The sequence below is a fragment of the Polistes dominula genome, unplaced genomic scaffold (genome assembly GCF_049000335.1).
Source record: "Polistes dominula isolate Pdom_NZ unplaced genomic scaffold, Pdom_raw_medaka contig_82, whole genome shotgun sequence".
Taxonomy (NCBI): Eukaryota; Metazoa; Arthropoda; class Insecta; order Hymenoptera; family Vespidae; genus Polistes; species Polistes dominula.
The window spans coordinates 1,460,653-1,478,088 of record NW_028301046.1 but is presented as its reverse complement, the minus strand read 5'-3'; the positions used below and the strand labels follow the sequence as shown (position 1 = coordinate 1,478,088).

Here is a 17,436-nt window from a genome sequence, read left to right as displayed (position 1 = left end):
TTTAAATTTGTAAATTACGAAACATTTACTATTGACTATTATTGTTGACAAATTATTTAAATTGATAATTTTAAAAATCTGCAAAAATACAATTCCATATCTAAAATAATTTTTGTTATTTCTGATTTTTTTCCAAAAAATTAGTCCTAAATAATTTATAAAAAAAAAATAAAAACCAATAAAAATATCTATCCATAAATCACGAAATATATTTTTACTATTGACTATTATTGATGAAAAATTATTTAAGTTCATAATTTTTAAGATCTGCAAGAAATCAAATTCCATTCCTAAAATAATAATACATTTGAAAAATTAATTTAACAATTTTTGGATCAACCTGTATATAGAAAAGTGAAATAAATAATGCATCTTCTTTATACAATATAATATATTGTCACAGTTCGCTTATCCTTATGAGTATGCTTTGTTTTATTTAGTTGTATTTTTTTCTCTCTCTCTCTCTCTCTCTCTCTCTCTCTCTCTCTCTTATCATAATCATACTTATCATAATAATCATAATAATAGTCATCATTGGATCCTAAGCTATCTTATATCGTATAATTAATCTCAAATGTATCCTGCAGGACACACTTTGCAGGATTTTCTTGTACAAGTCATACACACAACATGACGAAGATTATCATCGTCAAAATAAAATTAAAAAATTATCATAATATTAAAAATTATCATATTAATCATAAAATCTAATAATAATAATAATAATAATAATAATATAAATAAAACTAAATTTTTATTCTGATATACGTTTTTCTACTAATTGGAATCGAATTATTAGAAAAAAATTCTTCACTTTCTTTTTGTTTCCAACATATGTTCACATTGTTTACGTATACATACACACACATATATATATATACATATTTTTTTTTTTAATATGTTTGTTTATTAAATCGTTTAGTTCTCCGATTAGTTTAATCGACGATCTTTATTGTCAAGTACGTCAGAATGTCTACCAATGGAATAAATTAGAAAAAGTATTATTTCTTGAGTTGTAAATTTTTTTTTTAATACGATCAAGGAAATTTAAAAAATATTGTTTATTAAATTAAATAAATAAAAGACAAAGAAAGATTTATTTAATTTAAAGAAATAAAAGAAAAGAAAAAGATTAATTTAATTTAATTCAATAAAAGAAGAAAAAAAGATTAATTTAATTAATTTAATTTAAATGAATAAAAGAAAAAAAAAGAAGATTAATTTAATGTAAATAAATAAAAAAAAATAAAAAATAAAAAAAGAATAATTTAATTTAAAGAAAATTAATTTAAAGAACAATTTTATATTAATTATTATTAATATTTTAAACAAAATTATTATTAATAATTTATGAATATTATTTTATTTCTATCTAAAAAAATTATCGATTCGATGATATTCCAAATTTTATTGCAATTATTTTTTTCATCGTTGTTTTCGTAAGAAAGAAAAATGTTTTTCTTAACGTTTGATTAACAATAACAAAAAAAACAAAAAAAAGAAATAAAAATGGTAGACACTCTGATAATGATTGATGATATTATTTAGTAATGCTCGGTGATTCTGGTGATGTGATGCACCGTAAAATGAAACATAGATTTAAAAAAAAAAAAAAAAAAAAAAACTATCATTAAAAGATGATTAAATATTTTTTCTGCCATCTTTTTTTTCCTTCTTTTTTTTTTTTTTGTAATTATTATCAATAATACCTATTGGCGATTCATCCTTGATTCGTCCTCTAAATATCTTTTTTTTTTTTTTTAAACCATTATTCAAAATATTATTACTTACAAATTAACATATTTTTATAGGAATATTGTAAAACGTCTTTGATGAGAAAGACAAATGAGTAAGTTTGTAATTAAAAAAAAAAAAATAATAATAATAATTATAAATAATTATTTTCAAACTAACTATTCTCAATCACAACCTGTGTTTTTTTTTCTTTTTTTTTTATGTTAATTGTTTGTTTAAATATTTTTATATAATATCAAGAATAAAAAATATAAAAAAAAAACAGGAGAGATATTTTTAACCTAAACATATAAACTAATAAGAAAATATTTTATAAAATATAAATATATGATAAATAATTCTAAAATCTACACATATATATATTATAAAATTAATTAGATTAAAAATAATTCGTGCTATTGTGTTATATATAAATATATTATAAAATTAAAAAAAAATTCAATTAAAAAATAAATGAATGAATCTCGTTGATCTTAATTTACTGTAACAAGTAAAAACAAAAAAAAAATATAATAAATCAAATGAATTATTATTTAAAGTAATTAATTAATTATGAAGTATAGATCGTTGGGTTTTATGCAGTAAAAATAATAAAATTAAAAATAGTTAAAAGGACGAATCGCCGAGGATTTATTTTTTCCTAACCTAAAATAAAAATAAAAAGAAATGAATTTAAACAAAAGTCAACTTTAAAGTCAACTTTAGAAAATAGACGTCTCGTTGGGTTGGATTGTATATATATATATATAAAATAAAAAAATAAAAATACAAAAAAAGATGAAAATTAGAAAAAAATAAAACAAAATAAAATTTGGTCCTAGAATAATTAAATTAAAAAAAAAAAAATTAAAATTATTCGATCCTAGAACAATTAAAATTAAAAAATAAGAAAACAAAATAAAATTTGGTCCTAGAACAGGGGTCTAAGGCAACCTTTTGAGTCGGAAGAGCCAAAAATTACAATTTACAAAATTTCAAAGTTTTTTAAGAGCCACCAAATTTTTTCTTGCCAACAATAAATGTTTTTTGATAAAAAAAAAAAACTAATCTATTTATTTATTGGTTCCTCATTAACTAAAGAGCCGCAGAGCCGCATGTGGCTCGCGAGCCGTAAAGAGCCGCATGTGGCTCGCGAGCCGTAAAGAGCCGCATGTGGCTCGCGAGCCGTAAAGAGCCGCATGTGGCTCGCGAGCCGTAAAGAGCCGCATGTGGCTCGCGAGCCGTAAAGAGCCGCATGTGGCTCGCGAGCCGTAAAGAGCCGCATGTGGCTCGCGAGCCGTAAAGAGCCGCATGTGGCTCGCGAGCCGTAAAGAGCCGCATGTGGCTCGCGAGCCGTAAAGAGCCGCATGTGGCTCGCGAGCCGCAGGTTGCCGACCCCTATCTTACTGTCCTAGAACAATTAAAATTATTAGATTCTAGAACAAACAATTAAACTTAAAATTAAAAAAAAAAGTAAAATTATTTGGTCCTAGAAAAAGTATAGATGATTTTATAAATAGGATATGTTGTGTTTCGTCGCAAAAAATTGTCGAATATTTGTTTGTTTGTTTGTTTGTTGATCCGGCAAGAGTTGTGCAATCCTAATTGATCGAGAAACGCTCGCATTATCTTAATTATTAATTAATTAATTAAAAAAAAAAAAGAAGATCAGAACGAACAAAAAAAAGCTCCTTCCTCTCTCTCTCTCTCTCTGATCGATGAAATTAATTTTTGTAAAATGAATTTTTCCAATAAATTTACTAGATTACAATATTATTACAACAAGAAGAAGCAATGTATCTCCTCCAACGAGCAGAACTTTCCTATACGTATACATGTATTATTCATTTACATATACACATGTATACGTAAAAAAGCATGAATGTTTTTTATTTGTTTTGTTTTTTTTTTTTTTCATTTTGTTTATTATTACTAGCAAAAGCTCACACTATTAACAAACACACCGTGTGATTAATTTCATCTCAGAGAAGAAAGGAACTTTCTTCGAAGGAAACATTTCGACAAAAAATATTCTTACATTTTTGTATATTTTCGTGTGTGTGTTTGTGTGTTTCTTTTTTTTTTTCTTTTTTTTTTTTTTTCAATGAATTATTTAAAATAGTGATTTTTTTCTTTTCTTTTGTTTTTTTTCATTTCATTTTTTTTTTCTTTTTCAAGGATGAAATTGTTGAGTATTTCGAAACAGTGAATATGATACAATTACATATATATATATATATATATACTTAACGAGTAAAATTGTTCTCTTTATAAACGTAAAATTAATATAATATATTATTTAAATCCAATTATTTTTTTGTTTTGTTTGCGGAAGCATTTTGAAAAGTTTTGTACCGTAATAATTAATAAAAAAAAAACAAAAAAAAAAAGAAAGAACGAAAACACCTTCCTTTTTTATATCTTATTTTTACAATAAAAGTTTGTTGTACGATCGAAAAAATGTTTTCTTTTTTTTTTCTGATTATAGGTTAGAGGCCAGGGGTCGACAAACTTTTTGAATCAGAAGAGCCAAAAATTACAATTTACAAAATTTCAAAGATTTCAAGAGCCATACCAAATTTTTTTCTTGCCAACAAAATAAATAATACTAGCATAACTCATATAAATAAATCTTTTATCTTTTTGATAAAAAAAAAAATAAAACTAATCTATTCATTCATCTTTTTTTTTTTTTTTTTTACTAAACTCTTTTAACTAAAGAGCCACAAAGAGCCGTATGTGGCTCGCGAGCCGCAGGTTGCCGACCCCTGAGGGGGGTTAGGCTCAAAACTTTTCAACTCGTTTACGTATATTGTATGATATATCAAAAAACGCATGATTATTATTTCTTTTTTTTCTTTTTTTTTTTTGTTTTCTTCTAAAATATATCAACTGATTATGTGAGAATTATCGATAATAATAAATATATAAATATAATGTAAAATAAAAGTAATTATTATCCTGTGTTAAAAATGGTACTGCGAGTGATATACTCATACACGTAAAATAATTTCATAATATTTATATGTACATGAACGTGACAAAAAAGTAATAATAATAATAATAAAAAAAAAAATAAAATAAATCCGACATTTTCGATACCCTAATTAAAATCCCTGATACATTTCTTTTTTGTTTTTTATCGGAATAGAAAAAGAAAAAAAATTCAAGAAGATTAAAAATGATCGACGATACACGATAAAAGATTGATTAATTAATGAATGAAATAATCAATCGATTAATTAATTAAATGTTAAAACACACGCTTATTTATATTTTTGTTTTGTTTTCAACATCCGTGGCAGTATATATTAATATTTATCGTAAAACTATATAATGCAACGTTGATTCACGCCGGATAACGCGAATCAACGCGTAACAAGCCAATCATCGATTTGAATTTGCCGCCATTACTATTTTTCATACGGAGTAGGAGTGGGGGAAAGTTAACGAGGGAAACATTCAAATCGATGGAAAGACGCAACATTATTTCGTCGTCATGACTCGTAAACTATCATCGAATGAATTTTATCGTTCAGGAAATCTGTTATTATTATTATTATTATTATATTATTATTAATTATATATTTTGTTTATTTTGTTCTGGCATTTTTTTTTGTTTTTTGTTTTTTTTTGTTTCTTTTTTAGGCCAAGGTTTATATTCTTTTCCTTTCTAATCGAAATCTTGTCGAATAAAACGGATAAAAAATAACAATAAAAGTAAAAGTTAAAGAACATTCGTTGGAATGTTATTAAAAAATAAAAAATAATTATAACCTAACCTACAATATTGATGGTTTTTCTTAAAATGCGAAATGGGTGTGTATTATGTCTTGTAAAAAAAAAAAAAATGAGTTAAAAATAATCAAATAAAATGAGAATAATGATGAATGTGTTAAATGGGATGAGGAAATGAAAGGAAGACAAGAATTTAAGGGATTGGATTTGAATAGTGTCCTACTTCAATATGGCTGCCTCTTGTCCTAGGACACTTTTAATTCCTAACCCCTTTCTTCTCTTGTGTCTTCTCTTTTCTTCTCTTCGTTCCATCTTCTTCATCTTCATCTTCATCTTCATCTTCATCTTCATCTTCTTCTTTTATTTTTTCTTTTTTCTTTGTAACGAAAAGCGAGGCAATTAGACCTGAGCTGGTTTTGACTTCCCAACGACCACCATTATCTTCTGTAGGAATTTAGTGGTGCCTACTGCAAAATCAAAAGAAAAATTGAAAACAAAAAATTAGAAATTTAGTTACATTAATCTTCATTTTTCATTACAATTATTTTTACACTGCCCAACACACATTTGTTAATTAGAAAAATTAGAAATATATTTTTTGAATAAATTTTTCATTGACAATATTTAATGCAATACTTTTATCATATCAACTGTACTTTTGAATTTAATGATACTTTTGGAATTAGGAAATATTTGTAAATTATTGAAAAATAAATTTAAAACTTTCAAAAGTAACATTTTATATTATTAATGTTTTTTTTTGTTGTCTTTTTTTGTTGTTGGTTGGGCTGTGTTATTTTATATTATTTAATAACAATTATTAGGATAACGTTAGAAGACATTAGAGCATGTGAATTTTTTTTACAATAGTGATCGATAAATATAGCCTTCGACTATTAGAAGGAATATATATAGTTTAGCATTCTTAATATTAATAATAATATTTTATATTATATAATTATTAATCGATGTGATATATCACAAGGTGCGAAAGGTAGAAGAAAAAGTGCTTCTGAGAGAGTTAACCATGTTGTTGTGGTGATGTTGATATTGTGTTTTAATTATGATCGTCTCGAAGTCATGCAAACTTAAAGTTTTAATATAATCGCACCCTTTTAATAAAAAAAACTGTTACAATTTTCAAAAAAAATAAAATAAAAATAAAAATATTTTTGTAATACATGAATAGAAATAAATTTTATTTGATTCTAAAGAAATTTGTAATTTTGAAATTGATTTAGTAAATATCAAAATTATATAAGAAAACCCATTTGAAATTTCTTTTCATTCTAAATAAATCTGTAATTTTGAAATTGATTTAGTAAATATCAAAATTATATAAGGAAACCCATTTGAAATTTCTTTTGATTTGAAATAAGTTTGAAATTTATTTTGTGAATATTAAAATTAGATAAGGAAACCCATTACAAAATAAATGCATTCCAAAATGTGTTAAAATGTTAAAAAGAGAAAAAAATAAATAAATAAAAAGAAAAATCTTTTTGAGATAAGTAAACAAAAAGAAATTTTCTTTCATTCTAAATAAGTCTGTAATTTTGAAATTGATTTAGTAAATATCAAAATTATATAAGGAAACCCATTTCAGAAATAAATGCATTCGAAAATGTGCCAAAATTATAAAAAAAAAAATAAAAATCTTTTTGAGATAAATAAATAAACAAAAATAAATTTCCTTTGATTCTAAATGTGTCAAAATTCAAAAAAAAAAAAACAAAAACTAAATAAATAAATAAATAAATAAATAAATAATAATATTTAATTTTGAAAATAATATAATATTAATATTAAATCATAAATAATAGAAATATTAGAACAAAATGAAATTTAGAAAGTTGTAACAGTATTCTTTAACGAATGCGATACGATTCTGCGAACTCAGGTGAAACAAAGCGTATTGTTTGTTGCCTTGATAACTTTAATGAATTTACCATCACTCGAGCTTTTTTTTTATTATTATTATTATTATTATTCTTTTCATCTTTTTTTTCTCTCTTTTATAGATATTAATTAATATATTGATATTTATATAATAGACAACAAGGACACGATTGAAATAAAATTGGAAATCGTTTAAATAGACTTTTAACGTGTAACCAACACACATATCTTTTTTCTATTGCAAAAAAAAATAACAAAACAAAAAAACGAAAACATTTACAAAGAATGAGAGAGAGAGAGAGATTTAATTAATTTGACCTTGTTTATATTATTCTTTTACAAAAGGATACCAAAAGAAAAATAATACGATGTAAACACACACCCATATTATACACACACACACACACACACATACACACATATGTATATTGTTTGAGATTTATGTTGAAATTAAATTACGATTTTTTGTGTGTGTGTATTTCTTTTTTTTTTTATCTTTTCATTCATTCGTGTTTTTAGATAGATCAAATTTGTAAATGCGTGCTATTTGAAATAAAATAGAAATTAAAAAAAAAAAAAAAAAAAAAAAAAACTGATAAGCTATAATGATAAGCATAAGCTAAAAACATGCGTGACATATGAGAGAATGTAATATTATGTTATAGTGTGTTTCTAAACCTTATTTATCTTTGGCCCGACGACTACCATCAGCTTCTGCAAAGTTTTGGTAACGGCGCCTGTGGGAATAAATTGGTTAAAAGGAAATGGAAAAAACAAACAAAACGAAAAAACAGAAAAAAAAAACAAAAAACAATAAACAAACTCTATATGTACATAATATATTACATTTAGGATTAATACTAATAATAATAATAATAATTTATAATATAATTTAATGTCTAAGAAATATATATGTATTTGTTTTTTAATTGTATCGAAATCATACTATGTGTTAAAATAATTCTATAAAAAAAAAAAATACAATTTAATAAATAATAATTTAATAGTTATTTAGTAAAATAATTTTTTTTAATAAATACAAAAATAAAAATTTAATATATTTATTATATATTATATATAATAATATATTAAATTAAATATTATTATATTTATTTTAATTATAGAATAAATATTAATATATTAAATTTTTATTTTATATATATATATATATATATATATTAACTATGTGTTAAAATAATTCTAAAAAAAAAAAAAAACCATTTAATAACCTAAATAAAAATCAATACAATGGATACATATCAAATATATACAATTAAAACAATAATTGTATTATTAATAAGATTAATAATAATAGTACGATCTCGATACTGAAATATTCATTAATAATATGAATTGTTATTAATTATATTAACTTACCGACAGCTTTGACGAAAAATTTCGGTTTGTTCTTCCACGAAATAAATCCAAAGTACACTGGCACCGATGATGAAATCATCAAACAACCATATCCTGTAAAAAAAAATAAAAAATAAAAAATCCTTCATAAATACATCAATGAAAAAATAAATGAATGAATGAATTAATTAAAGATAATTATTCTTACCTGTTTCTAAAGGTGTAATATACATTGGAACAACCGTGACGAATAGTGTGGCAATAATGTAAACAATTGGAAATGCAAGATTAACTTTAATTGGTCTTGGCAAATTTGGTTGGGCCCATCTTAACCATGGTAGACATAATACAGATACTCCTATGCTTAACTGTAAATAAATACAATTTAATTATTAATTAACAACAACAACAACAACAACAACAACAAATTTAATTAATTCAAAGACAACGAAATAAAAATATAATAAATAATAGAAGAAAGAAAATTTAATAAAAAAAAAAGAAAGAAAAGAGAATTGGTTTAATTGAAAGACAACAAAAATAAAATAATAAAATAATAAAATAATAAAATAATAAAATATAATAAGGTTTGTATATCGATAAAAAATTAATACAGGAAAGAAAAGAAAAAATCTACAAAATTATTCAATTAGTTACGCCAATGTAATTACATCATAAATTTAAACAATTGTTCACCTCGAGTTTGTAGTTACAAGCCAATTAGAAAATTATCAATTATCTTACCACGATTATTAATAATTGACTTGACAAACAGACAATTAAATTGTTCATGAAACCCATCCGACATATAACCTAGATATTACTAATTGTATGATGCAATTATAAAATAGTTAATTACTCAAATTCCTAAGTAAATAACCATTGAGATCAAGTACAGTATAAATGTAAAAAATTAGAAAATAATCATACAAAGAAAAAGAAAAAAAATCAGAAAAAAAAGACAAGAGTTAAAGAAAAAAAAATATTTATAAAAACAATCGAACACAAACCTTTTATTATAAGAAAGAATATAACGAGTAATATTACAAGAAATAATAATAATAATAAATATAAAAGTAAAGATAACAACAAAACAATTCTTTTATTCTCAATGTCAATTACATTGACTCGTGGGGAATTACAAAAAAGAAAAAAAAATAATAATAATAATAGAAAATGAAGGATTTATTTGTAACACGAAATGTAAGGGTAAAGTTACATCAGAAAATTGATTACGTACCCAAGTGGCAAAGCCGACGTAGTTGATCAATGCAAAGATGTCGGAAGAGCACAAGTATAACATTGACAATAGTGCCTGTAATAAATAAATCAAAAAATTAATTAGATAACACACACACACACACACACACAATAATTAAATGTTATTTTAATAACCCTATTATTTTCATCGATTTATATAATTTTTGATAATTCTTATGGCAAATGCAAATCACCCACACATCATTGATTTGGTTTTGTATTTTTTAGTGAACAATAAAATTGCAAAATTGTTTTACATAAATATTTATAAAATAAATCATATTATTGATTCTTCGTTTTTGTATTTTTTTGTTAACAATAAAATTGCAAAATTATTTTAGAAAAATATTTATAAAATAAATCATATTATTGATTCTTTATTTTTGTATTTTTTTGTTAACAATAAAATTGCAAAATTATTTTACGAAAATATAAAATAAATTCCCTTTTTTCTAAAAAAAAAGTAGAAACATTTTACTTGATAAAATTTAATTATTGTGTGTGTGTGTGTGTGTGTAAATATTGATTTGTTTTTCTTCAATACAACAAATTTATCGATAAACATTTCTCTTATTTATTTGAACAATTACTTTCAATAAGAAGGAAAAATGTTTTTTGGTCTTTTGTCCAATGTTATATTATATTTGTTCATTCTCAAAAAAGAGAACAAACAAACAAACAAACAAACAAACAAACAAACGTACCATACAAATAACAGCTGGCGTTGGTGTCAATCTCGAAACTTGTATCATCGTAAGTATTTCTGGCATTTGTCCCTCGCATGCACCAGCATAAAAAAGTCGAGAAGACGTCAATAGAATTCCATTAACTGCACCAAATGTTGACAATGCTACGAACACTGGTATTGTCCATGCCATTACTCCGAACAAATGATTGGCAAACGTCTGTCATATAAACACAAACGAATTAATTGCAAATTAATTAATTTAAATTTAAAAAAAAAAAACAATTATTCTATTCTCTAAAAAAAAAAAAAAAATGATTATAAACAAACAAACAAACAAACAAAAAATTGTTACAAAATTATCTATGAACCAATCATTTCGATTGACGTGTCAAAAAGTAAATTAACAATCGAATAATGAAATTTAATTAAATTAAATGTAAATAATTTAAAAGAAATTAAATTAAAAATATTAAATTAAATTAAATTAAATTATTATTGATAAATTAAAATTAAAATTAAAAAAAAATAATAATAAATTATTATTTAAAAAATTAACCAAAACAAAAAAACTTACAACAGCAACAGCACCACTGCCCAAAACTTCGACAGGACTCAACGTGGTATAAAACGCCATGTTTGTTAAAACGTAGACAATGGTAACCAAGGTGCAAGAAATTGCAATAGCTTTTGGTAAATTTCTGTAAAAAAAAAAAAAAAAAATAATAATAATAATATAACGTTAATAAAATAATAGACGAGACCATGATTAATCGTATAATCGTTCAAGCACCCTCCCCTCCCCCTTCCCCCCATCCCCTCCCCCCTCTCCCCACCGCAACTACCCCTAAGGAAAATAACTTAATCTAATCTCGTTTAACGAAACCTCATCATCAGAATCTGCAATTTATCGATCGTTTAAAAGCATTTGCACTTGAAAAGCTTACGTCATCTTAAGTCGGATAAGAGCAACGTCTTGTATCGAGGACAATAAAAGCCATGGCCTTATGTTAGTGAATCTTCGGCCATTTTAATTACTGCAGGTCCGTGATATTATAGTAATTGTCAATAGCAATTAAACATTAATCGTTTATGATTGATCTATTACTCATATTTACATATTTATTAATATATTAATATATTATATAAAATATATATATATATATATATATATATATATATATATATATATATATAATAATAATAATTATATAATATAAAATATTAATTTAATTTTAATATTATTATTATTTATTATTATTATTATTAATTAATATATAATAATATTATTTTTATAATATTTAATATATATATATTATTTTAATTTTAAATATTACTCATAATAATATTAATATACTAATATAGTGTATCTATATAATAGTATATAATAAATAGTGTGTCTTGATATATTAATTATAAACAAATATTACAAAGCTTCTTTTATCATTAAATTAAAAAATGTAATCTTTACAAGTAGATTTATGTGAACGCTGATTACTGTATAATTACAAACAGAATACTATACTATATAACTCTTTGAAAATAATGACATTCGAATTGTGATTAGATCATTCTAATAGAAAATTTATGTCCATATTGATTCATTAAAAAATCTGTACAATTATTTGTCTTACCTGATCGGATCTTTCAATTCTTCGATGATAAAGTTTAAATAATTCCAACCATTGTATGCAAATAATCCTGAATAAAAGCTCAGTGCAATTGATGTTATCTCCGTTTTAGTATTATCGAATGTAAAGTGTTCCGTGTGTCCTGTAAATTTTAATTTTTATTTATTATTTATTATTTTTATTTAATTTAATTAAACAAATTTCTTTTTTTTTCTTTTTCTTTTTTTTTCGTTGTGTCAATGTTTCTAACAAATTATCGAATCTTTTTGATGTTGAAAAATATTAAGATAATATACATAGATATGTATGAATGTATTTATGTATGTACTTATGTATGTATGTATGTATGTATGAAATATTCACGAAAAAGATAAAGATATTTGTCAATGTAAATTCTTCGCAAGCAAACGAATTCGTTTCCGTTTCATTTGAGCCGAGCAATTCGCTTCATTGAATAGTCCAATTTAAGTGATACTCCTCCTTTTACGCGCATAAACGATAGAATCGGTTCTACGCTAGTATTTAACCCACCTTTTTGATTGGACAAATTGTCTCGTCCGGCAAGTGGACAATACTGAAAAGACGTTCAAATAAGACCCCTTTTTCTTTTTTTTTTTCTCTTTTTTTTTTTTTACTATTTCAAGGCTCTCATTTTCTTATCCTCGTCTTAATAAAATACAACCCTATCCTCTCACATTGTGTTGAATCGTTAAACGAATGATAAGAAAAAAAAAGAAAAAAGGTAATTTATCAAAGTGCATTGTCCCGTAACGAATTTATTCGATGACGTTGGTTGAAGAAATACGATTGATCAATGTAGCAAAATAAATTCTTTTTTATCTTCATTACTACCTGGATTTCAATAAAATCCTATATAAACCAGGTAACAACAAAAAAATAGAGAAATATTGAACACGTGAGACGTTTATCTGTGCTACGATTTCAAATAACAGAGTAAATCGATTGAAAAATCAATGTATTTACAATCGTTAACCTGTTGAAATTGTGAAAGGAATTTAAATAAAAAAAAAAGAAAAAAAAAGAAAAAAAAATAGGACGTTGTTTTATTCTTTCCATTAAAGCAACGTATCAGATTTCTCCTATTTTATAGCAATGTGGTAAAAAAAAGATGGAAAGTATAATGGGAACACACGGTGGTTTGTTTGCCAGATACGTGAAAAAAAAAAATATTACGTATTATGTTACACAATAGTAATAATGTTGCTAAGTTGGTATTTTTCTTATCGTTTATTTTTTCTAATCTCTTTCTTTGTGAATTCAATATTATCTCCAAAGTGAAATTGTAAGATTCTTAATTCTTACCGGTGAATAGTTGATAGGCTCCTGTACAGATTATGATAAAAAGTGCGAGAAGTTTAGCATATGTAAAGATGTCTTGTACTTTTGTTGCCCAATTAACGTCCCAGCAATTTATAAACGCCAATATACCTAAATAAACAAAAACAACATGTTCATTTACTGATAATATAAAATATAATTACTGTATATTACAGTATATATTAATATACTAATAATATACTATATCACAATTACAGTATATTATAGTATATGTTAATACACTAATTAGTATACTATTAAGGAACAAAATATTAATATACTGATAATATACTATATTATAATTACAGTATATTACAGTATATAATAATACATTAATTAGTATACTATAAAGGAACAAAATATTAATATACTAATAATATACTATATTACAATTACAGTATATTATAGTATATGTTAATATACTAATTAATATACTATATTATAATTACAGTATATTATAGTATATGTTAATACACTAATTAGTATACTATAAAGGAACAAAATATTAATATACTAATAATATACTATATTATAATTACAGTATATTACGGTATATAATAATATACTAATAATATACTATATTACAATTACAGTATATTATAGTATATGTTAATACACTAATTAATATACTATAAAAGACCAAAATATTAATATACTGATAATATACTATATTATAATTACAGTATATTACAGTATATTACAGTATATATTAATATACTATATTATAATTAAAGTATATTATAGTATATGTTAATATAATAATTAATATACTATAAAGGAACAAAATATAATATACTAATAATATACTATATAATTACAGTATACTACAATCTACAATTTATTAATATACTTATAATATAATATATAATTACAGTTTATTATAGTATATATTAATATACTGATTAATATACTATAAAAGAACAAAATATTATTATATTGTTAATATACTGATAAAATACTATATTATAATTACAATATATTATAGTATATATTAATATACTAATTAAAATACTATAAAGGAACAAAATATTAATATATTGATAATATACTATATAATAATTACAGTACATTACAGTATATATTAATATACTGATTAATATACTGTATAATTACAGTATATTACAATCTACAATTTGTTTTGTTTTATCTTCGTTTATATCCTTAATAAATTTGTTTAATGGCATCGAATAAAAGAAAGAAGAAGATGATAATGATGATGATGATGATGATGATGATGATGATGAGAATGATGACACGGAAGAAAAGAAAAATAAAAACGAAGAAGAAGAAGTGGAAGAAAAAAAAAAAGGAAGAAATGTAGAATGATGCAACATCTCTGTAAAATAACGTGAGATTCTTTCCGGCCTTTTTCCCCCCACCACCAGCACACCACCAGGACTCCCCACCACCGCACCAGCCCCTTTTACAACTTACAATCTGTTCTTTTCCTTTACACTTTTCGTCTCTCATTCTCTTTCTCATTCTTTCTATTTCTTTTATTTTTATTCTTCCTCTTCTTCCTCTTCGTGTTAGACAGCAAAAAAAAAAAAAAAAAAGAGAAAGAGAATGAGAATGAGAAAGAAAGAGAGAGAGAGAGAGAGAGAGAAAGAAACATGGCTAGTTGTCCCCATCGGCGAATTAATGTCGTTGTGTGTCGGCCTGTTGTCATGTTATTAGATTATATTTGATGACAATAGGACGTGATTGGTGGCTGTCTCTTCTTTCGTCGCGTGAGTCTCTCTATGTTTTGTCGTCATCGTTTTACGACACTATGTTTATTTCTTTTTATGTTTTTTTTTTTTCTTATTTATTCTTTCTCACTCACTCACTCACTCACTCATTCACTCTCTTTCTCTTTCTCTCTTTATTTCTTCCCGTTACACTTGTTATATCCTTCTTTTTCTATCTTTTAATACTCGTGGTCGTTGCCACTCGTTCCGTTCCTTCTTCTTCATCATTTGCAAAACGAAGGAGGAATGGACTTTGTTATTTTTTTTTTTATATTTTTTTTAAATTTATTTAATCATTTTATTTATGTCTGTAGACAATATTAATTGTTAAAATTATTATGAATTTGATAAAGACAGATGGGTAGAGATGTGTAATAATAAAAGTCAAATATTGTTGATATTGAATAAAAATAATTATATAATAAGGTTATGTTATTATGCTATATATAATATTATTATAATATTTAAAATTATAAATATTATATAATAATATAATATTTTGTTTAATAATATTAATAATTATATTAATAAATAAATATACTTATATACCAAATATAAAATTTGTAAATAAATGTCAAATATTGTTGAGATTGAATAAAAATAATAATAATAATAAGGTTATGTTATTATTATATATAATATTATTATAATATTTAAAATTATATATATTATATAATATTATATAATTAATTTTTTAATAATATAATATTTTATTTAATAATAATTATAATTATATTAATAATTAAAAATATTTATATACCAAATATATATATATATATATATATATATATATATATATATATATATACATTATAATAAATTAATATATAATACAATTAATTTATTCAAATTAATAATAGTAATATTAATAATATAATAATAAAAAAAATATCTTTCCTCTTTGATATTACTTTATCAAATTTTTAAAGTCATTGAATAATAATTTTACAGGAAAAAAAGTCAACAAACAATTAAATAAACACAATTAGGATATTTCATTTTACTTGGTATACTAAACTCTTACTGATTATAATGAAATTTAAGCAATGATATTTTCCTATAGGAAATAATTGACGAAACAAGGAAAATCCTCTTACAAATCTACTACCAATCATGTCGATGTTTCTAGTAATCCTACGGTTGGTTTTTTATTACAGGGTAATACCAAACTTGATAAAAAAACAAAAAAAATAATAATAATAAATCGGAGTAATACGCTCGAATGAATTCCCCTGAAAATTCTGATTAGTTACTCCCGTTTGTTTTAAATAATAACGAACAAAAAAACAAAGTAAATTGATCTTTTTTTTACAAAATGATTTACTCATTTTTTAATTGAAATAAATAAACCAACAAAAATGAACAAAAAAAAAACAAAAAATAATGGGGCAATATTTCAATGAACAAATATTTAAACAAAATATTATTATGTATTGATACATAATATTATAAATTTTCTAATAACAAAGCTAAACATATGAAATGTTTTAATTAAAAAAAAAAAATAAATAAATAAAAGAAATAAAAAATTAAACAATTTCAATGGCACCAATTACAATGTAATACTAAAATGTTTCAAAATGAATATAATTTAACATGTAAACTCTCTTCCCCCCCTCTTCCCCTCCTCCTCTCACTCTCTTATGCACTTTACTCGGTTTACCTATGCGTCATCGTAAAATGATCTACAAAAAAGAAAAAGAACAAGAAAAAAAAATAGAGAAGGATATGGTAGATTGAAAAACCACAAAAAGGAAAATAATATCATTCGTGGTCATGTCTTTCATTACTACAAAATTGATTAACACCTTATCACGAAAAATACATTATTATTATTAATAAGAACATTCACGAACATTAATACCATCATTGTATATATTACCAAATAATGTTTTGTTTCACTTTTTTTTTTTTGGACAAAATAATTTTTATTTTATAGAATTGTATGTGATAGCAATGAAATTCCATTAAAATGAAAAGAATTGATGATGATGATGATGATGATCGTCTATTTCGAGTGACATAATGATATTGCCATTTACCATGATTGAAAATGGTCGACCAT

The 17,436-nt window shown here is 23.3% G+C and overlaps 1 protein-coding gene across 2 annotated transcripts in view; it reads right to left on the bottom strand.

Annotated features, from left to right (window-relative positions):
- Positions 1 to 440: 440 nt before the first annotated feature.
- The window catches only part of LOC107066340 (Y+L amino acid transporter 2), a 32,186-nt gene continuing 15,190 nt past the window's right edge, over positions 441 to 17,436 (bottom strand). The window contains exons 4-12 of one of the 2 annotated variants that reach the window (XM_089175348.1): positions 13,627 to 13,752; positions 12,307 to 12,445; positions 11,250 to 11,373; positions 10,692 to 10,892; positions 9,968 to 10,042; positions 8,936 to 9,095; positions 8,749 to 8,841; positions 8,050 to 8,108; positions 441 to 5,939 (exon numbers count right to left, since the gene is read on the bottom strand). In XM_089175348.1, coding sequence (XP_089031474.1) covers positions 5,937 to 5,939; positions 8,050 to 8,108; positions 8,749 to 8,841; positions 8,936 to 9,095; positions 9,968 to 10,042; positions 10,692 to 10,892; positions 11,250 to 11,373; positions 12,307 to 12,445; positions 13,627 to 13,752 — 980 coding nt within the window. In that variant the 3' untranslated portion in view covers positions 441 to 5,936. The remainder of the gene's footprint in view (positions 5,940 to 8,049; positions 8,109 to 8,748; positions 8,842 to 8,935; positions 9,096 to 9,967; positions 10,043 to 10,691; positions 10,893 to 11,249; positions 11,374 to 12,306; positions 12,446 to 13,626; positions 13,753 to 17,436) is intronic. The other variant, XM_015320880.2, reaches the window with a different exon arrangement.